At 34.2% G+C, this 22,024-nt stretch overlaps 2 protein-coding genes across 3 annotated transcripts; both read left to right on the top strand.

Moving 5' to 3' along the window:
- Positions 1 to 12,811: 12,811 nt before the first annotated feature.
- LOC106306749 (disease resistance protein RRS1) lies at positions 12,812 to 19,993 on the top strand. 2 transcript variants are annotated; one of them, XM_013743480.1, is made up of 5 exons: positions 12,812 to 13,311; positions 14,391 to 15,474; positions 15,659 to 15,952; positions 16,056 to 17,440; positions 17,511 to 17,583. In XM_013743480.1, the coding sequence occupies exons 1-5, from the start codon at positions 12,905 to 12,907 to the stop codon at positions 17,518 to 17,520; spliced, it is 3,180 nt and encodes a 1,059-aa protein (XP_013598934.1). In that variant the 5' UTR covers positions 12,812 to 12,904; the 3' UTR covers positions 17,521 to 17,583. The 2 variants fall into 2 exon arrangements, with proteins under 2 accessions (XP_013598934.1, XP_013598933.1); XM_013743479.1 differs by having other exon boundaries at positions 16,056 to 19,993.
- Positions 19,994 to 20,865: 872 nt separating this feature from the next.
- LOC106303324 lies at positions 20,866 to 21,611 on the top strand. Its single transcript, XM_013739625.1, has 2 exons — positions 20,866 to 21,108; positions 21,300 to 21,611. The coding sequence occupies exons 1-2, from the start codon at positions 20,866 to 20,868 to the stop codon at positions 21,609 to 21,611; spliced, it is 555 nt and encodes a 184-aa protein (XP_013595079.1).
- Positions 21,612 to 22,024: the final 413 nt, after the last annotated feature.

Genomic DNA, 22,024 nt, shown 5'->3' with positions numbered 1-22,024 from the left:
CTAGTATCACTGCCCGTGCCTAGCACGGGTCATTTTCTGTTTTTAAAATTATTTGATAATGTTACAATTTTCAATCAGAATTTAAATATTTTCTGTCAAATATTTTCTATATGACCTGAATATGCATTCAAATTTAAACAAAAATATTGAAAGAGGGAGGGGATTAAACATGAAATTTGATATTATTTTTAAAATGGTTACATGTTTGCAATATTTTCGAAAACTATTGCGATTACATTTGATTTTTAAGATTAAAATTTAGATTTTTCACAATTAAAATTTTAACTGTAATCTTACTCAGTTTGATTTTTTATCCACATTACTTATTCTATTTTTTAAGATTAAAACTTACAAATTTAGTTTGTTTTGTCAAAATGAGAACTGTTTTCTTAAATTATTATTTAAAGGTTTCCGGAAAAGTATTTTTATCTAATATATTAATTATTTTCTGTTTTATATAGTTTTTTTTTAAACCTAGGAACTTTGTAAAGAAAACTTGAGAAATTTCAAAATTAATTACAGAAAATGATTAGTAATGTGCTTTTCTAAAAGTTGTAAAGACTAAAAATAAATAAATTATTGTACCTGAATTCTGAAAGGTCAAACGTTCTGCAACTCTACCTTTGTTCTGCAACTCTACCTTGGCCAACTTAACTCAGAACATATCTCATCGAAACTTTTATTTGATTGCTCATATTTTCTTCTTCTTCTTTTAGCTTTGGTTTGATTACATGTCTGCAGCAAACAAAAATAGTTAAAAAAAAAAACTGAACAATATAAAGATTGATTCTTAATTTTTTCGTTTACTCAGATTTTGCAGCATAAACCATGGAAATAACATATTTGTAAATACCACATATATAGATAATGGAGTTCAAGATACTTATTGTTACGTATCTTGCTTTGACAAAGCTTTAAAACAGGTGTACACTCACATGCAATATTCAACCTGAAATAAACAATTAATAGATTATTACTTGTATGAAATTATTTTGCATCAGTAAACGATCTGAACAGAGAGAATATGAAGCAATGGAGAAGAAAAAAGGGATGAAGAACAAATAAATATAGTTTTAGATCGTGATCTTATCATTGATAATGGAAGAGAAAATTTAGGAACGTGGGTATTTAGAATTTCCGAAAAAGTTAGTATCGAAAAGATTTTGAAAAAATTGTTTTGATATTTTTTTTTTGTGAAACATGCCATGTGTCCAAATCTGATTAGCCATGTGACTTGTGATTTAGTATATAAAGGATATATATATATATATATATATATATATATGTTTAAACCGTGTCTTGAATGTATTTGAACATGTTAGAAGTGTCTTCAAATCAGTGTTTAGCAAATGGATTACTAATCTACAAAAAGAATTAGTTACAGAACATTAAATCACTCAACAATAATATTCAAATCATAGCAAGTAATGTCTAATAAAATAAATTGTTAAATCAAAACTAGTAATGAGCCATTCTAGTTAAAAGTATCTATTTTTCATAACATACAAAGATGAGATGATTTGCACAAGATGATTCTTATAAGGAAGAGTTTGAATGGTGACAATATATTTGATAATATAAAAAATAAAAAGTGTAATACAGTGTAATTGCAATTAATGCATTATGCAAAAAATATGGTTTAAAAAAATAAATTGTATGAAATGATATTTGTTTGGAAAAAAATATTATGCAGTAAATAATAAACACTTGGTTTAGTTTTAATAGTAAGAATGAGAAATATAAAGTTAATTTACTATTTAAGAAATTAGGATCATATTTAATAAAATTTTGAAATATAAATATGTTTTAACAGATATATTTTAGGAAAATATCTTTTTCTAAAGATTGTTATATTTTTTGAATGCAAACGTATAGTATCATTTAAATTTATAGATAAAAATATAATTTGAATAAAATATAAATATATTACATATATATATTTTATTAAAATAAAAATTTTATAATAAAAATTTCTTGCTCACTTACTTAATATTTTGGAATTAAATTTAACTAATATATGTTTATATTTTTCTGTTAAAATTGACTATAGTTTATGTATTTCTCTAAATCTATTTTTTATTTTAACTAATTATTTTAAAAAAATTGAAATAATGAAATGTGTTGTTTTAAAAAATTATATGTTTGGAATCAAATTATTGATTAAAATTACTAAAATTAAATTAAAATAATAATTTTCATTAGTATAGGGTTATTTATTAAAATTGATGATGTTATTTGTTTTTATTAATTATGAATTAAAAATTAATGTTTGGTGCAAATTCGAATAGTGCTAGGTAATTACTAATTAGGTTCAAACAGACTAACAACAAAACAAAATTTGTGATTTGTGACTAAAGTTTTCTTGGATAAAAAAATCAAATACGCGTTTTTTTGTCTCCATTCAATACCTTGACACAAAAAAAAAAAAACAGACAATGAGTAGATGAATGGTTGGCCGCAAAAGTAGCATAATGTCGGGAAACAAAAAAGTTGACATTTCAATGGTTGACCTGACTCATCTTTAGGTCGTGTTTGTTTATTTGTTCTAGACGAGTAGATGGTGCTACAGATTATTTTTTGTTTTTCTTGTCGAAGGTGAATTTTCAGTGGAGTATTTGAATTAGTTTTTTTATTCAGTTTTGTGAAAATATTTGGATGATGTAAAGTAAGCATTCAATTTTCATAATTATCACGTGAATATACAAATAATGAAAACTAGGATATTATCCGCGTTAAAACGCAAAAAATATATTTTTTAATAATTTTTTTTTAAATATTATTTTCAATGGTAATGGTATTGTTCTTTTTACAAAACCAAAAGTTATTATTTAAATTCATAAAACTAGCAAACAATCTCGCTTGTAAATATTTTGACTTTAATTTTTTTAATACAAATTTACAGTTTTGTTTTTTTATTAACAGTCTTAAAGATTTTTAGTGACAGTTATAACTATTTATATGAATAAATATTTTAAAATTGGGTTTTTTGAATGTATTTTTAGATGTGTAAAATATAATATTTTTTTGAAAAGACTCTTATCTTATTTTAGTTGAGAGAATCTAAGATAGTTCAAAAACAATCTAAACGATCAATAATAGTTTAAAACTTAATTTTTTTTTGATTGGCTATAATACTTATATTACTAAAGAGTTAAATTTTAGCTGGACCATAATAACTATTTTGATAGCTACAAAAATTTAAATGTGTTATTATATGAATTTAAAATAATTATATTTAAAATAATTTTATTACTTTCGTCCCTTTAAATAGCAGTCTTTAATTAAAACTACAAAAGTCATGAACTGCAAAAGAATATTTTAACATATATCATAATGATATTTTTCGAAAATCACTTCTTCTAAAGTGAAACTTACAAAGATTTTAAACCTTGCTTTTTGTAATATCACTTTTAACTCTCCAACTAATAGTTTAATCATATCAAACTTTTAAATTTTATTTTCCGTTAGAAACGGAGTGGAAGTGGAAGTCTGACGTTATGATGAAGTAGAATATGATAAAGTACATAATGATGATGAAATTAATTAATAAAAACATTAAATTTTAAAAGTTTTTGAAAATACGTGTTATAGAAATTGATTTATAAATATTAAGAATTATAACTTTTTAAAAAATGGTCTTTATAAACCTAGCTACCATTTTAAAGGCATAATTAATCATACATAGTGTAATTCTAAGCATTCATTTCAGAAGTTTATAAGCTAATCTATAATTTAGTTTTATCTTATATTTTGTATTTCCATTTTAAAAAATATAACTTTACGTGTGTTCATAAATTAACACAAATTACTATAGTATGTCATTTAATGTTTTCTTTAAATAATCATTTCCTTAAATATTTTTTGTTAAGTTTGTAGTTTTATAAGCTTAGAAATTATAAAATATAGTTCTAAGAATATTTTAAATTATTCTTAAAAATTTAAATTCTACTTTACCAGTGTTATTTTCTCATATTATAATATAGATATAAAAGTGGTTAGATAAAATATAAGAAAAAGAAGTTATAACGTTTATGTTTAATTACAAGGTTCAAAAAATAAGTTTCAATACATTGTCATTAGACTCACGAGTCTGTGGAAGCCCCTTAGTCAATGAGTTTGACTAAAGGTTCATTAATACTTCTATATTAAGAGGTTTGAGTTTCGAATTTCAACAAAAGCGAATTATGAAGATTTATGGAGAAAAGAAAACGTATGAAAGATCTTCGACATGGCACAAAAAGTACTGTCACACATGAATCTCATAAAACGGCTCAAGATGATGCAGTCATGTGTGAATTCTCATAAGGTTGATATAATTGTCGACTTTATAATTGTTTTGTAATATTTCTCATAGTTTGTAATAGCATAATTAATTGACAAAAAAATGACTTACAAATCCACTTCTCGTTTCCCTTTAGAAGTAGAGGATAAGAATGTAAAAGATTTTACCCAAAGAAAAAAAATAGTATTTTCATTTTTAAGCAAATACTTGAAATGAGGCTATTGCATACCATTTCTCAATTTTGAATAGAACCTTTAATATATTAGGCTACTAAAGGTTCTAATATAAGAATGTAAAAGATTTGTAAGTCATTGACAAAAAATTTGACTTACAAATCCACTTCTCGTTTCTCTTTAGAAGCAGAGGATAAAAATGTAAAAGATTTAACCCAAAGAAAAAAAAATATTATTTTCTTTTTTAAGCAAATATCAAAATTTCGAAGAACCTTTAATTACAAGGTTCAAAAAATAAGTTTCAATACATTGTCATTAGACTCACGAGCCTGTGGAAGCCCCTTAGTCAAGGAGTTTGACTAAAGGTTCATTAATATTTCTATACTAAGAGGTTTGAGTTTCGAATCTCAGCAAAAGCGAATTATGAAGATTTATGGAGAAAAGAAAACATACGGAAGATCCTCGACATGACACAAAAAGTACTGTCGGACATGAATCTAAAAAAACAGCTCAGGATAATGCAGTCATATGTGAATTCTCATAAGGTAGATATAGTTGTCGACTGTATAATTGTCTTGTGATATTTCTCGTAGACTCGTATTTTGTAATAGCATAATTAATTGACAAAAAATGACTTATAAATCCACTTCTCGTTTCCCTTTAGAAGTAGAGGATAAGAGTGTAAAAGATTTTACCCAAAGAAAAAAATATTATTTTCATTTTTAAGCAAATATCACAATTTCAAAGAAGCAAATACTTGAAATGAGGCTATGGCATACCATTTCTCAATTTTGAATAGAACCTTTAATATATTTCAAATATAAGAATGTAAAATATTTGTAAGTCATTGACAAAAAATATGACTTACAAATTCACTTCTCGTTTCCCTTTAGAAGCAGAGGAAAAAAATGTAAAAGATTTTACCGAAAGAAAAAAATATTATTTTCATTTTTCTTGAGATGAGGCTATTTCTCATTTCCCTTCTGTATATTGTAGACTTATGAGACGCGTTAAATTTTATGTTGAAATATTCTCATAATTTATATAATTTAAAATAGTATTTCGTGGTGGCTATGGAGGAGGAGAGGGGTCTACTTGCAGTGCAAGGAATGATGGAGAAACAAGATGATAAATTTGAAGATATTGAGATGGAACTTGATGCTATTAATGCGGCTATGATAGAGAGTGGCGTCGACTTAGAGACAGAGGAAGAGTTTCAAACTCTTTCAGAAGAGGAGCTTGAGCAAGCTTCTGAGGCTCAGGCAGGGAACGCTCTCATTCAGGATGAGGAACAACCGGTGACTGGAGAGGAGAACATCAATAAGGAGGTGGGGACAGGGGACTTGGCGACGAGGCAGAGTCACCGTAAGAGGTTATTCAAGCCCCACAGCAGCACTGCGGGTAGTACTAAAATTGGAATAGCAGCTGCGCTTGTCTCACCAAGAAGGAAAGTTGTAGCTAAGGTTGGGGCTCGTCATGGAGACAATACCAAACCACCGGAGAACAAGGGACCTTCAATTCCGAAGCCGGTTAACTTAAAATTCTAAGGTTATGGATCAAACCTCATTTATAATGAGATTACGAATAAATGATTTGGTTTCTGGGGGTGACGCTTTCATTATTTCAATAAATTTACTTTTCATTGAAGTTTTATTTGGTTTCGTGGGTCTGGGGGCAGTAATCATTGTTATGCTTCTCTCGCTTTTTATTAAGATTTGGAATAAGATTGGTCTTTTGAGTTCAAGGTGTTCATAGTGTTATATTCATGGATACATTTTTATGATATATTGCGATGAGGTTTTGTTGAGAAAGATTTGGAAATGTGGAAATATTTGGTACTCTATCATCGATTACTTTTTTCTGTCTTGAGGTTTCTTGGTGACATGGAACTTGTTAGATATGTATGGGCAGTATGCTACGTGAACAGAGGATGGTGGATTAACAGAGGATGGTGGATCAACGGTTTAGTCTCGATTTGGTTGTTATGTATGGTTTTATTGTTAAATGAACCGGGTCTAGGAAATATGGTGCACTTTTGGTGGGAACTAAAAGGTATACGGAGCCTGCGGGTTAAAGGTGTAATTGGGAGTGCAGAAAAGGTTGCCCGGCCTCGTCGGTACGGAGCCATTTGGGGATTGTTAGATCGTATGGTAATTGAGATCAACTGTCAAGCACATTTAGTGATTGAACAAACCGTATTCATTTATGCGTGTGTTATGAAAGTTATTTTTTCTTTAGTATATGTAATTTGGACTATGAGGAATACTTGGAAATTTGTAAGTGTAGGTTCAATTTTCATACTTCTTAAGGATATTTGGAATGTGATGATGCAATGTTCCTTGGTAGCAGGAACAAAAATGGATGTCTCATTTTTGAGTTTGAGTATTAATTTGTCTAGTATATTAATTGGACGATTGTATGGATGTAGTGTGAAATGCAAGTATGGAAATAAGGGGTCCAAATGGTATGTTTGGGAATCGATAGTGATGGGAGTATGGTCTTGCTACATTGTGATCATAAAATGGCTGGGTATCTTTAAATCCCAATGTTCCGGCTCGAGAGAGCAATACAAGGTTTTTTATATATGAAAATATTAAGCTGGAATTGTAGAGGTCTTGGGAGTCATTGGACCATAAGTTATCTTCGGGAGACATGGCATAAACACAAACCGGATTTTTTATTTTTATCTGAAACGAAACAGGATTTTGAGTTTGTACAATGGTTTCAACCACACTTTGGATATGATAGTTTGACTACTGTGGATCCAAATGGGAGGAGCGGTGGTTTAGCTCTTTTTTATAATAATGAGTATCAGGTGAAAATTATATATTCTAGTAATAGAATGATAGATATTGAGGCGGTGATCAAAGGAAAACAAGTTTTTCTTACTTTTGTTTATGGGGATCCAGTGCAAAAGCTAAGAGAACAGGTATGGGAGAGACTAACTCGATTTGGATTGGCACGTTCGGAACCTTGGTTTATTATTGGCGATCTAAACGAAATTACTGGGAATTATGAAAAGGATGGGGGCTCTCTACGGTGTACAACTTCATTTATTCCTTTCAATAATATAATAAGGAATAGTGGTTTATTAGAATTTCCAGCTCGAGGAAATACACTGTCGTGGCAAGGAAGAAGGGGCAAAGGAAAAGGAGCAGTGACGGTCAGATGTCGATTGGATCGGGCTCTAGCAAATGAGGAATGGCACACGCTTTTTCCATGTTCTTATACAGAGTATCTAAAGATGGTGGGGCCTGACCATCGTCCAGTGGTGGCTTTCTTAGAGGATAATCTTACAAGGAAAAAAAGGGGGCAATTTAGATTTGACAAAAGATGGATTGGTCAGGAGGGTCTTATGGAGTCGATTGTAGCTGGCTGGACGGAGAGTCAGGAAGGACAATCAGGAGACTTTGTTACAAAAATTAATAATTGTCATCATGAAATTTCTTCATGGCGTAAAGATAATCAACCATCTAGAAAGGATAAAATCCAGGAGCTTCAACAGGCACTTGAGGAAGCTCAAATGGATAATAATAGATCACAAGAAGAGATTATTGAGGTTTCTAGGAAATTGCAGGAGACCTATAAGGATGAGGAGGAATATTGGCATCAGAAAAGCTGGAATATGTGGTACTCATCTGGACGATCTTAATACTAAATTTTATCATGCTTTGACGAAGCAGCGTAGGGTTCGTAACAAAATAGTGGGACTCCATGATGAAACGGGTAATTGGATAACAGATGAGAAAGGAGTTGAGAAGGTGGCGGTTGATTATTTTGAGAGTCTGTTCACGACCACGGATCCAACGGAATTTGACCTGTTCACGACCACGGCTCCAACGGAATTTGATAGTTTTTTGGAAGAAATAGCACCATCTATTTCTCCCCAAATGAATCAAATATTACTGAGAATGGCAACAGAGGAAGAGGTCCGACAAGCTTTATTCATTATGCATCTGGAGAAAGCGCCAGGACCGGATGGGATGACAGCTTTTTTTTCCAGCATTCCTGGCATATAATTAAGAGGGATGTGGTTGAGATGGTGAATAATTTCCTTCTTACAGGAAATATGGATTCACGTTTAAATATTACTAATATATGTATGATTCCGAAAGTCGAGAGACCCATAAGGATGAAGGAATTACGGCCGATAAGTCTTTGTAATGTTGGTTACAAGATTATTTCGAAGGTTTTGTGTCAAAGATTGAAATTTTTTTTACCAAGGCTAATTTCGGAGACACAATCGGCATTTGTGGCGGGCAAGTTAATATCGGATAATATTCTCATAGCGCAGGAAATATTTCATGGACTGAGGACAAATAAGTCATGTCAGAACAAATTTATGGCAATCAAAACGGATATGAGCAAGGCATATGATAGGATCGAGTGAAACTTTATTGTGGCTTTCCTTCACAAAATGGGATTTGATCTTCGCTGGACTAACTTGATGATGGAATGTATCTCTTCGGTTCAATATAGGGTACTTATCAATGGTCAGCCACAGGGACTTATTATCCCTCAACGAGGCTTAAGGCAGAGGGATCCTCTGTCTCCGTATTTATTTATTATGTGCACTGAGGCATTAATCGCAAATATTAAGAGGGCGGAGAGAGAGAAACAACTTACTGGTTTAAAGGTGGCAAGAGTGTGTCCATCAATCTCTAATTTGCTATTTGCAGATGATAGTCTTTTCTTTTGCAAGGCAAATAAGGAGGAGTGTCAAACCATTCTCAGGATTTTAAAGGAATATGAGGCTGTCTCAGGGCAACAAATTAATTTACAGAAATCTTCAATTCAATTTTGGCATAAGATTGAAGAAGCCAGTCGTCAAGAATTGAGGGATATTCTGGGAATTCAAAATATATGAGGCATGAGATCCTACTTAGGTTTACCAGAAAGTCTTGGAGGATCTAAGGTACAAGTATTTGGTTTATGTACATGAACGCTTAAATAATAGGGTTAATGGATGGACTTTTCGATTTTTTACTAAAGGAGGAAAATAGGTAAATATTAAATCGGTGGTTACGGCCTTGCCAAACCATGTTATGTCTGTTTATCGGTTACCGAAGGCTACCGTTAAAAAATTAATAAGTGCAGTTGCTCAGTTTTGGTGGAGCCCAGGAGAAAGTTCAAAAGGTATGCATTGAAAATCATGGGATAAATTATGTGAAACCAAAGATAATGGTGGGTTAGGTTTCAAGGATCTTGTTGATTTTAATCCGGCAATGCTTGGAAATCAACTATGGAGGCTGATTGAGAAGCCAAATACTCTTTTTTCAAGAGTCTTCAAAGGACGGTATTACAAGAATGCTTCACCCCTGGAACCGATTCGTTCTTATTCCCCGTCATATGGCTGGAGGAGTATTATTTCTGCTAGATCTCTGGTTTGTAAAGGACTAATTAAAAGGGTGAGAACATGTTCGTCTATCTCTGTATGGAATGATCCTTAGATCCCAACCACTCGTCCGAGATCAGCAAACAAAAATTTTCACAACATTTATCCGAACCTCACAGTGGATTCCCTCATTAATTCGGAATCTCGCTCATGGAATTTACAGGCAATCAGGGCTCTAGTGGATCCTACGGATGCAAAAATTATTTAAAGTATTCCTTTAAGTAGGAATCAGCTTGAGGATAGGAATGGATGGCATTTTACTAACAATGGAAAATACTCAGTCCAATCAGGTTATCAAGTGGAACGAGTATATCCTGATAAGGAAAAACCACCAGATTTTTATGGCCCCACAATGGATATTCTTAAAGCCTTCTGTTGGAAAGTGCGGTGCCCCCCAAAAATAAAGCATTTCTTATGACAAATTCTCTCAGGATGTATATCGGTAATGAAAAATCTAAAGGCAAGAGGGATACAAGGAGATATATGTTGTGCTCGATGCGGAGATCCGGAAGAATCAATAAACCATGTATGTTTTGAATGTCCCCCGGCACGCCAAGTGTGGGCATTATCTAAGATCCCGTCATCTCCTAATATCTTTCATGTCACATCATTATTTGCTAATATGGATCATATTTTTTGGAGAGTTCAGCCAAAGATGGATGATCATCAGTTTGCATGGATTTTATGGTATATTTGGAAAGCCCGAAATAACAAAGTTTTTAGTAATCTGGATATTGATCCGAGGGACACTCTTCAACTAGCAGAACTAGAATCATCACTTTGGGCAGAAGCACATGTGGGAAATGACCCAACGAGGGGACTTTCGGTACAAATCAGTCCTCCCCTAGCGACACCAGGTCGATGGTGCTTCATAGATAGTTCATGGAAAGATAATGACTCATTTTCAGGGCAAGGCTGGTATAGTACTTTACCGGAGTTTGATGGTCTGTTAGGGGCAAGGAATGTACGAGCATGTCTTTCACCCCTCCATTCGGAGGTAGAGTCATTGATTTGAGCAATGGAATGTATGAAGAATTTAAGACAGTTTCAGGTAACGTTTGCAACGGATTGTTCTCAATTGGTGAAGATGGTTTCGGAATCAGAAGAATGACCAGCATTCGAAAGCTATTTGGAAGACATCATGCTTCTCAAAGGAAGTTTCCTCAACTCAGACATCGTCCATCGTCCATGTACCTCGGACGGCGAACCTTCGGGCGGATAGCTTAGCACGCAGTGCTAGGAAACAATCGTCTTTTGTCGTTCACATGGATGCGGAGTTACCGATTTGGTTTACAGAGTGAATATGAGTCTGTAAATGCTTTGCTGTAAAAAAAAAAAAAAATTTAAATGGCAAAAGAAAACTCCAATAAGAAAAACTTATTAAACTTGCTTGCAAAATGGATTAGGGGCTGGGAAAAGTCGTGACGCGTTCCTTTAGAGAAATGAAAAGAAGAAATCGTGACACATTTGTAGTTTCTACCAAACATAGCTGTTTGCTACAGGTTTTCTATCTGTTTCTTTTGTTTGGATCCCCTGAATGAGTGATATCAGAGAGGATAGTTAATATTTTGAATTTTCGTGGAAGTTTCAACAAGACAGTAAGAGAAACAAACAAAATGTTTTCTAGAAGTTTAAACAAATGCAAACAAAATCTCTGCAAGTTATCCGTCTTGTTTTGTTTCTAGCTAACATGCCTCTTGCAATGTTAACATTTAACTATTTTATTTTTATTATAAAATAAAGATTAAAATAATAAATTCTCACGTGTTTGTAAGTATCTGAAATATCCATATATTTTTTGAATATCTAGTTTTTTAGATATCAGTTTTTTCTAAATCAAAATAAATAGAAAAATTAGCCAGATATCTGTAACATAAACAACAAATTCCAATACTCAAGATTCTGTACTATTTGTTATGTGCCCACCCCTAGACCTGAGACTTTTATCTGAGATCCGGATCCGAGATTCGATCCGGATCCGATCCGAAAATCCGGATATCCGGATGGACCGAATCCGAATCCGGATAGTAAAATGTTGGATTCGTCAAAACCGGATCCGGATCCGGATATCTTGATTTTTTTAGTCCAGATATCCGGATCCGTAAGTTTTATAAATATCTATTTCAAAAATAGTAATATCTATATATAAAAATTAATTTTATTTCATGTATTTTCATTTTTATAATAGTATATATATATTTCATGTAAATTTTGTAATATTATACATAGAAATAATTAAAAGCATTATATATATATTTATTTTTAAATTATTGTTAATATTTTTTTATATATTAATATTTTTTTTATTTTTTTAAGGATCCAAATCCGGATCCGGATATCCGCCGGATATTACAATTTTTAGAAGGATATCCGACAACCGGATATCCGAAAACCCCGGATCCGGATAATGATAGTAAAATTATGGATCCGCCGGATAAGGATCCAGATCCGGATATCCGATCCGTCCCAGGCCTACCCACCCCTACTCAAGAAATGCAGGTCATTTAAGGAAAGTTTTACTAATCGACCGCATCAAAAAATATGTTAACAAGCCTATAAATTAAATTTAATACTCCTTCTGTTCCTAAAAGATGTATATTCTGGAAAAAAAATTGTTTCAAAAAAATACATTTTTTACTTTTTCAATGTATGATTTTATGAAAAATTGTAAGTTTCAAAAAAATTAATGGTGTTTATTGAATTTTTATTGGGTAAAAGTTATGAAAAATTGTTATTCACAAAAAACAATACATATTTAATGAGTTTTCTTAATATATGTGAAAAATCTGGAATATGCATTTTTTTTTTTAACAGAGGGAGTAGTTGACCTCCCTCATTTCCAGGTAGCTCCGCACTAGTTTCTTGCCAATTTCACTATCTTTCATCATTTTTTATATTATTTATATTAATTAAAATAATATTTGAGAAACCTTCAATGAAGGTGACCTTATCGTTTTCACAGGGGCGGAGTACAATTATGTAGAAAAGAAAAAAATAATACCATTGCCATTGTGACAAGAAAAGAAAAAAAAAACACTGCCAAATCTCGTGAAAATGGTCGACGGAAACGCTGTTTGCATCAGTTTCAATAGATGGGAGGATACGATACGGCACTCCTTTGTCAGCCATCTCTCGGCTGAGTTTCACCGCAAAAGCATCTCTTTCTCCACCTGCCAAAACTCTGATGCAGCTATAGCGAAGGCTAAGGTTTCTGTGGTGATTTTATCTGAGAAATCTGTTTCGAACTATCGGTTCCTGAACGAGTTAGTGAAGGTTTCTGAGTGCCGGAGCAGCCACGGCCTGCTGGTGCTTCCAGTTTTCTATGGACTCACGAAGTCAGTTTTGAGGAAATATTGCTTGCTGTTGAAAAAGATGTATCCTGAAGGCCCAGTAGCCGAGTGGCGTAATGCTTTACTTGAAATCGCAGACTTGCGAGGATACGCATCATCTCTTGAACGAAGGTGATTAATTGCTCAAAACTATTTGCTTTATATTTTGTTAATTTATTTATTTTTAATGACAAAAGACTTTTCAAATAAAATGAAGTTTATTTAAAACTCTGTTCACACCTCACACTCCTTCTACAATGTTTTTTATTAATATGAAAGTTCCGGGTTTTATGCTCTTCGTACCAAGAGTAGTTTGAACTCAAGACTCAAGAAAACCAAACCCCCTAAGCTCTAAGACACATTGATATCTTTCTACAATGTTAACCTCTTTTCATCATCTTTTAAGTGCATCAAAACTACCGGCCAAATTTATTTACATAGTTTTAATAGTAAGCCTTTTTTCAAAATAAAAAAAATTGTTTAAATAGAATGTGTGTATATTAACTTATCTTAAAGTCAACTATTCAGACATAACTTATCATCCAAATAAGTTTTTCTAGTTGATTATTTTTTTTTTGCCTAACATCTAACATAAAATTAAAACAGATCTCAAAATATAAAAATATAAGAGCATGATTATTGGGGGTTCTTAGGGTGAGTTTCTTAGCGGAATATAAGAACCTGTCTCTTAACTTTTAAATAAAAAAGCTAAGAACCGGTTTTTAAATAAGAGTTTTAAGAGTCGGTTTTTAATTTTTTTAGTTAAAAGTTAAGAGACAGGTTCTTATATTCCTGTAAGAATCCCCAATAATCATGCTCTTACAATTTAATTTATTCACGGTCTACTGTTTTTTGTTTTACACATAATTTTTTAGATTTTTTTCGAATAATGCTCAATCTTTGGTTAGAAAATTCACAAAATACCATTTCTTTTCGTCCAATACATATTTTTGATGTTCACATTTATTTTTACAAATACGGATAATGAATTGAATAAAATTTTACAAATATTTTGCTTAGTCCATTAAACATGACGATGATCATGATAATAAGAACAAAAACCCTAAATAATAATTTCTTATTGTGGAAATTTTTGAAATATATCCCGAAATGTATGTTTATTCCGGAAAAAACTTTAGTTGATGTCTTCTTTAGTTAGTAAATAAATCTTCTGATATGTTGACTTGAAAAATCTCTGTGTTACTGTTCAGCGATTCCGAGCTTGTGGAGGAGATTGTTGCAGACGTGCGTCAAAAGCTTGACCTTGAGGGTGCAATTGGAGTCTACTCAAGATTGATGAAGATACAAAACTTGATCCACAAGCAACAACTAGGCATTCGAAGCTTAGGGATTTGGGGTATGGGAGGCATAGGGAAGACGACACTTGCTAAAGCAGCTTTAAAACAATATTCGGGTGACTTTGAAGCGTCTTGTTTCATCGAAGACTTCGACAATGACTTTCAGGAGAAGGGAGTCTATGGGTTATTGGAGAAACACTTGCGGGAGAAGGTTGGCTTAAGCAGTCACGTTACAAGACTGAGCCTCCTTATAGACACACTACGCCAAAAAAGAATTCTTCTTGTTCTTGATGACGTGCGCAAGCCACTGGGTGCAACCATTTTTCTTTCTGAATTTGACTGGCTTGGTCCTGGAAGCTTGGTAATCATAACTTCCCGTGATAAACAAGCACTTGTACAGTGCCAGGTCAACGATATATATGAGGTTCAGGGCTTAAACAAGCATGAGGCTCTTCAGCTCTTGTCCCGATGTGCATTTGCGAAAGATGTACCAGATGAAATACTCATGGAGCTGTCTATGAACCTCGTTGACTATGCTGAAGGAAACCCTTTAGCTCTCAGCATTTTTGGTGAAGAACTAAAGGGGAAAACGCTGTCTGAAATGGAGAGTGTTGTCGGAAAACTCAAGCGTCCTCTTCCCGTCAAGATTTTTAATACACTCAAGATCAGCTATGGTACACTTGGTGACACCGAGAAGGAAATATTTCTGGAAATAGTGTTTTCCTTTAGGGGAGTGAATATCGACGACGTGATGCAGTTTCTTGAAGGTTGTGGATACTTTCCTCGAGTTGGAATCGATGTCCTTATGGACAAAAGTTTGTTGACTGTTTCAGACAACAGAGTACAAATGCATAATTTGATTTACGATCTTGGTCTCCAAATCATCAAGGATCCAACTGAAGACACTGAGATGGCTTATAGATTCGTGGATGCTTCCAACATTCAATCTCTCCTTGAAGAAAACGAAGACGGAGATCCTGAAGCAGCACCAACAATGGTAAATATATATTCGTCTGTCACATTCTTATCAATCTTTAAAGAAGTCGCATTTACCAACGAAGAGTTGGGATAAAACTCTTAGATCACGTCATAGAGATCCACTCCAAAAGAGAGTTAGTTTAACATAGTTTGTATTTTTCCATATATATATAAGTAACCAATGGTTTCTCTTGTTCTTTCAGTGTATTGAAGATATTAAAGGCATTAGCTTGGACATGTCAAACATAGACTTTGAAGGTCATATTGCGTTTAAGGAAATGTACAACCTTAGATCTCTGAAGGTTCACAGTTCCAATCCTGTTGAGAGCCCCGTATTATGTCTTTCCGAGGACCCTCAGTCTTTGCCGCCTGAGCTAAGACTTCTCTACTGGACATATTGTCCTCTGAAATCATTGCCACAAAATTTTGATGCTCAGTATCTTGTGGAACTCAATATGCCATGCAGTCAATTTCGGAAACTTTGGGGAGGAACCAAGGTTAGAAACACATCAATACATGGGGTTTACACATAGTTTCACTTTCACTAGATTTATTACCAAACTTGCTTTTACTCATTTTTGTTTTGGCTTGTTTGTTCAGAATCTTGAGGTGTTAAAGAGGATCACGCTCAGCCATTCCCTTCATCTAGTTAATGTTGATGAACTTCAACATTCTCGAAACATCGAGTTAATTGATCTCCAAGGATGTTCAAGTTTAAAGAGTTTTCCGGACATGGGTCAATCACAACATCTCCTAGTTGTTAATCTCTCAAACTGCATAGAGATCAAAAGTTTTCCAAAGGTGCCACCGTCTATCAAGAAACTGAATCTCCAGGGAACTGGCGTAAGAGAGTTAATAACCCTTGATAGCTTTTCTAATCAAGATCTTGGCAATCTTGTTATCTTGAAGCTGAAAAACTGTTCTAACTTGAGAAGTCTGCCTGACATGATCACTTTTGAGTCTCTCGAAGTTCTTAATCTTTCTGGCTGCTCAGAACTTGAGAAGATTCAGGGTTTGCCACAAAACCTGAAAGAGTTATATCTGGCCAATACTTCCATAAATGAAATTCCATCTTTTCTGTGTAAGCTTTTAACACTAGATATGGAGAATTGCAAAAGGCTTCGACACGTGCCAATGGGTATGTGTAACATGAAATCTCTTGCCAAGCTGAAACTATCTGGCTGCTCAAATCTTGAAAACATTCAGGATTTACCAAGAAACCTCAAAGAGTTATATCTGGCAGGCACTGCGGTAAAATCATTCCCATCACCGTTTCTTGAGAATCTCTTTAAGCTTGTCATATTAAGTTTGGAGGATTGCACAAAGCTTCAGCATCTACAAGTAGGAATGAGTAAGTTGAAATCTCTCGTCACGCTCAAACTCTCTGGCTGCTCGGAGCTGAAGACTATAGTTGATTTCCCTCAAAATCTTAAGGAGTTATATCTTGGTGGCACTGCCATTAGAGAACTGCCATCTTCTATTGGGGATCTCGCTGAACTTGACACACTAGATTTGAAGAGCTGCAAAAGACTCCGACGCTTGCCAGCGGAAATGCAGAACCTGAATCCTCTCAAAGTTCTTGATATATTGAGCTGCACAGACCTTGAGGTAGTTACCACTACTCTCCCAAAAGCCAGAGAATTACGTCACGTGTATACAGTCATGCCACTTAGATTAAAGCTGCCATCTTCTGTCTCAAGATTCTGTGAACAGATAGTCACTTTGTCTCTACATAAGGCACGCTTGGAACATATTCCTGAAGATATATGTTTAATGTCTTTGCTAAAGAGATTGGATCTTAGTGGCAACTGTTTCAGAAATATTCCAGTAAGCATCAAGGAGTTTTCTAAACTACTCAGTCTAAGGTTATGCCATTGCAAAAACCTCAGAGTACTCCCACAGCTTCCCCAAAGTCTACAGCTCTTGAATGCGCATGGTTGTTCATCTTTGATATCAATTCCTTTAGACTTCTTTCAGAATTCTAGGTACTATACATTCAGTAATTGCTTTGATCTTTCTCCTTACATGGTCACCTACGTTTTCTTACAAGCACAGGCTACTGTAGAAGAACACATGAGACCACAACGTCAGCAGCAACTCGAAAAATTCCTGGCTGTCAGGCTGTGTCTACCTTCACCTAGAAGTAGAAATTCTAAATATAATAGACTACACCCCTATCTAGAACCAGGATCTTCAGTAATTATAAGACTACGCCCCTATTCAAGAAGCATGCTCTTGGGATTTGCTCTATTCGTTGAAGTTTCTTTCTCAAAGGATTTTCATGATGCTGCTGCTGGTTTAGGCTTCAGGTGTGTTTGCAGGTGGAAGGATAAGATGGGCCATGGTCATAGTCTTGAGAATGTTTTTCAGTGTATGCCTCCAGGAGAAGCTGTTCCTAAGATTACAAAAGATCACATGTTTGTCTTCTTTGACCTCAAAATGCATCCAAGTACGTGTGGAGGAGATGTCACAGGTATCTTGGCTGATCTAGTTGTCTTTGATTTATACCCTGTCAACAATGAGGAGAAGCCTATAGGTGATAGTCTCAAGGTGAAGAATTGTGGAGTCTATGTGTTTAATGATGCAGCTGGCAGTTCAAATCGAAGCACGAGAAAACTTTTTGGTTCTTCCTTGGATCGATCTAGGCTTTCAGAAGATGAAGTTAAAAGAAGGTTGAGAGTTAGTTATGATGGCTTACAAAAAAGAGAAAAAGATGTATTTCTTTACATAGGATGTTTGCTCAGTGATGAGAAAGTTGATATGCCATTACCATTTCTTGCTAGCATTGACTCTGGGTCAACCCTAGAGGTGTTAGCCAGTAAGTCTCTCATACAAATATCTTCCAAGGGGGAGGTAACGATGCAACTTTTGCAAAGAAAATTGTGTAGAGAAATTGTTCGTAGAAAATTCATGCTGCATGCTAGCAAAAAAGAGTCGGTATCTGAATTGCTTGGCAACCGGGAGTACCGTCACTTTTTGAGCTTCAATAAGGAAGATGTTAAGAAAAGTTTCATCAGTTACTTTATCTACAAGCTCAAGATCAATAGGCTTCGTGCACTCCAAGATGATCAGATCCTAAAACGTTTGCTGACTGGCAAGGCTATAAGAGAGTCAATCATTGCGGGGACAGGCCTTGGAGAAGCTGTTGTAGACAGAAGAAGAAAGGTAGAACAGAGGAGTCGACTAATGAAGTGAAGAGAGATGCTGATATGGATAGGATGTTGTGACTTAATGCATGGTACAATTCATCACTTCATACATCTCAAGAAACCTCTCTTTAAAGTGGTTTATGAGCCAGATCCTCCAGGGTTTTTGAGGTTTGAAGAAGGATCCACTACAAATTCAAGTTGGAAACCATGTTAAAAGGAAAAGATGCTACGCACATAGACATCAAGGATCTCTGGTCAAAGGTCAATGCATTAATGAAGAATAACACCGGAAAACATCAATGTTATTTGGATTTTGTTGGGATTTTTCAAGCCATGTCCAACTCCTCCTAGACCGCATGGGTTTTGTCCAAACGACTCAGAAATATGGCAATCTGGCTCTGATACCAATTTTGAGCTTTTTCAAGTTTATATCCAACTTTTCCTAAACCGATTAGTACGTTATTGTCCACTTTGGACCAAACAAACAAAGTCTGCATGGATTTGGTTTTGGGTTCATTCCCAAAAGACCTCGTACTAATCAGAGTTGGACATCCCTTCAAGTTGGAAACCATGTTAAAAGGAAGAGATGCTACACACATAGATCATCTGGTCAAAGGTCAAGACATTAATGAAGAATAACTCCGGAAAACATCGATGTTATTTGGATTTTGTTGGGCTTTTTCAAGCCATGTCCAACTCATCCTAGACCGCATGGATTTTGTCCAAAAGACTCAGAAATTTCGTCAACCTGGCTCTGATAACCATTTTAAAAGGAAGAGATGCTACGCAAATAGAAATCAAGGATCATCTGGTCAAAGGTCAAGGCATTAATGAAGAATAACACCGGAAAAACATCGATGTTATTTGGATTTTGTTGGGCTTTTTTAAGCCATGTCCAACTCTTCCTAAGCCGATTAGTATGTTATTGTCTATTTTCGGCTGAACAAGCACAGCCCGCATAGATTTTGTTTAAGGTTTCTTCCCAAAGACCTTCTACTAATTAGAATTGAGACATCCCTTTATATACTAGATATTATTTGTCTAAACTTCCGGGGTGGGATTGTTTACATTCACAATAGATAGATTCTTAGGTGGGGTCGTTGGTCTTCTTGAAACTACGTTAGCTGTCAAACTCGGAATCGTCTCCTTTCCTAGGGTTTCCAAACGGGTCCAGTCTGCTCTGTAATCAATTCACGGAAATAGAGCCATATCTTTCTTTTTTTCGGTGTGTTCCTACTCAAGTTGATCATGGACAGCATTTACTCCATTCTTTAAGTCAATTTAACACATGTATTTTATTAAACTCTTTGCTTCAGTTTAGGTCCGGTTGCCAAAAGGTTTGAATCAAATGGGTTGGTTCAATCGGGCTTTTGTAATAACAACAGTTATTGAAATCGAATATCAAGATCACACGAACACACAAATTGTATTATCTCTCAATAAGAACTCTTCTTATTAATCTCTTGAGAAAACTATCTCAAGACCCCAAGCTCTCAAACTCATAAACTCTTAAAGTTATGCAACACTCTTGCATATCATTATATAACACTTTAATTGTCCTAAACTCATTAGGATAAACACAACTATAAGTTTCCTTTTCTCTTTTGATAAACATAACACAATAGGAAACTTATAACTCAAGTAATCTTCAAGCTTATCCAACAACTGTCAGTATTTTTAACATATACTCTTCCATCTTTTTCTTTTTTTTTTGAACATCTACTCTTCCATCTAAACACTACAGAAAGAGAGCCTCAATGGATATCAAATTCTTTTTTTTAAGATATTATGTATTAAAACTTCAAAATTTCAAAACCTACAAAAGCTTAAAAGTAAATTACCCCAACAAAAATATATGATCAATGTTTAGGTTAACTTCGAACCCCTTTTATATCGGTTAGGACCAGTGTTTGAAAAAGAAATCATTTCGTGGATTTATTTATTAGCTCTTTTTTCTATGGTACTATATTTTGCGATTGATTATATTTTGGGCTTAATTATTATGTATTCGAGTCTCGTTTGAAGTCATGAATTCGGTCGTGGTTAAACCTGTTTAACCGGCCCCTCCATTTTGACTCCTTGCCTTAAAACTCATTTAGGTATACGATTGTCAAGTCATCAAATAGCTTAAGTGAAATAGAGAACACAGCTAATTGGAAATGTTGAGGTTTGTTAGAAAAAAAAACGTAGTTGTGTGTTTTCAAGCTTGAAAAAAGTAATGAACTTGCCAACTGATAGAGCTAACAGGAGCAAGAGGGTGTATGGATCTTGGAATTCCTATAAACTCTACGGTGGAGAAAGCTATTCAGATATATAGAGCGAGAAGGCATCGTGTTCACTCTCTTAGGCTGGTTGATCGTGAGATTATGGCACTCAAAAATAAAGGTCTTAACCAATTAGACGATATTTGCCTTTGGAAAAGGGAGAATAGGGAGTTTAAAACATATTTCAAAACATCTCATACTTGGAATCTTGTGAGAAACCCATCTCCGAAGGTGTCTTGGGTAAAAGGAGTGTGGTTCACTGAAGCTACTCCAAGATTTTTTTTTCCTTGCTTGGCTTGCTATTCATGATAGACTAGCAACAGGAGATAGGATTCTTAAGGTGGAATCCTCAAGCCATTTCTACATGTTGGTTGTGTACAACGGAAGCTGAGACTCGTGATCATTTATTTTTTGAGTGTTCTTACTCTAAGGAAGTCTGGATTGGAACCATTAAACATTTGGCAGGGCATGGAGAAGTGTATGAATGGGATCGAGTGCTTCGGATTGTTGAGAAGGGATTACACAAGCGGAGTTCGACTGTGCTACTGCGTTATTGCTTTCAGGCCGTGGCTTATGCGATATGGCATGAGAGGAATGTGAGAAGAGTTGGTGAGGCATCACAGCCAGCTACTTGTCTGATCGCAAAGCTTGATAAGCTTATCAGAAACAGAATATCTTCACTGAGAAGGAGGGTAGGAGGAAAATATGAGAAGATGATGGAGGATTGGTTTGACAGAGACTAGTGGAGCTTGAGAGTTATAGAAAGCATAATTCTTTCAGTTTTCATTTATGTTTTTGAATATGGTAGCATATAAAACTCTGTACAAAGGTTTTTTTTTATTCGAATAAATTTAAAATTCTTTCAAAAAAAAAAAAAAAGTAATGAAGTTTTGTTTTCGTGAGATACAAGTTAGCGTGCCATTTGATTTTTCCCACTTTTAGTTTTTGTTTAACCTTTTCAAACTTGCCTAACAGCCTCTTGATATATGCCCTCGTTTGCCAGCCAAATATCCACAAAACATTAGTTAATTACCAGATCCCATGATTTAGTCGTAACCGTAGATAAAAGAGCTGCTAATTTTCAGTTGCCACTAAAATATAAGTTAGTTAACATTTGCCAGGATGGAACTTGGAAGTGGACACCACGAAAAGCTTA

This window comes from Brassica oleracea, chromosome C7 (genome assembly GCF_000695525.1).
Source record: "Brassica oleracea var. oleracea cultivar TO1000 chromosome C7, BOL, whole genome shotgun sequence".
NCBI classification, from domain to species: domain Eukaryota; kingdom Viridiplantae; phylum Streptophyta; class Magnoliopsida; order Brassicales; family Brassicaceae; genus Brassica; species Brassica oleracea.
Note: the sequence above shows the minus strand (reverse complement) of the source record. Positions and strands in the feature narration are given on the sequence as shown.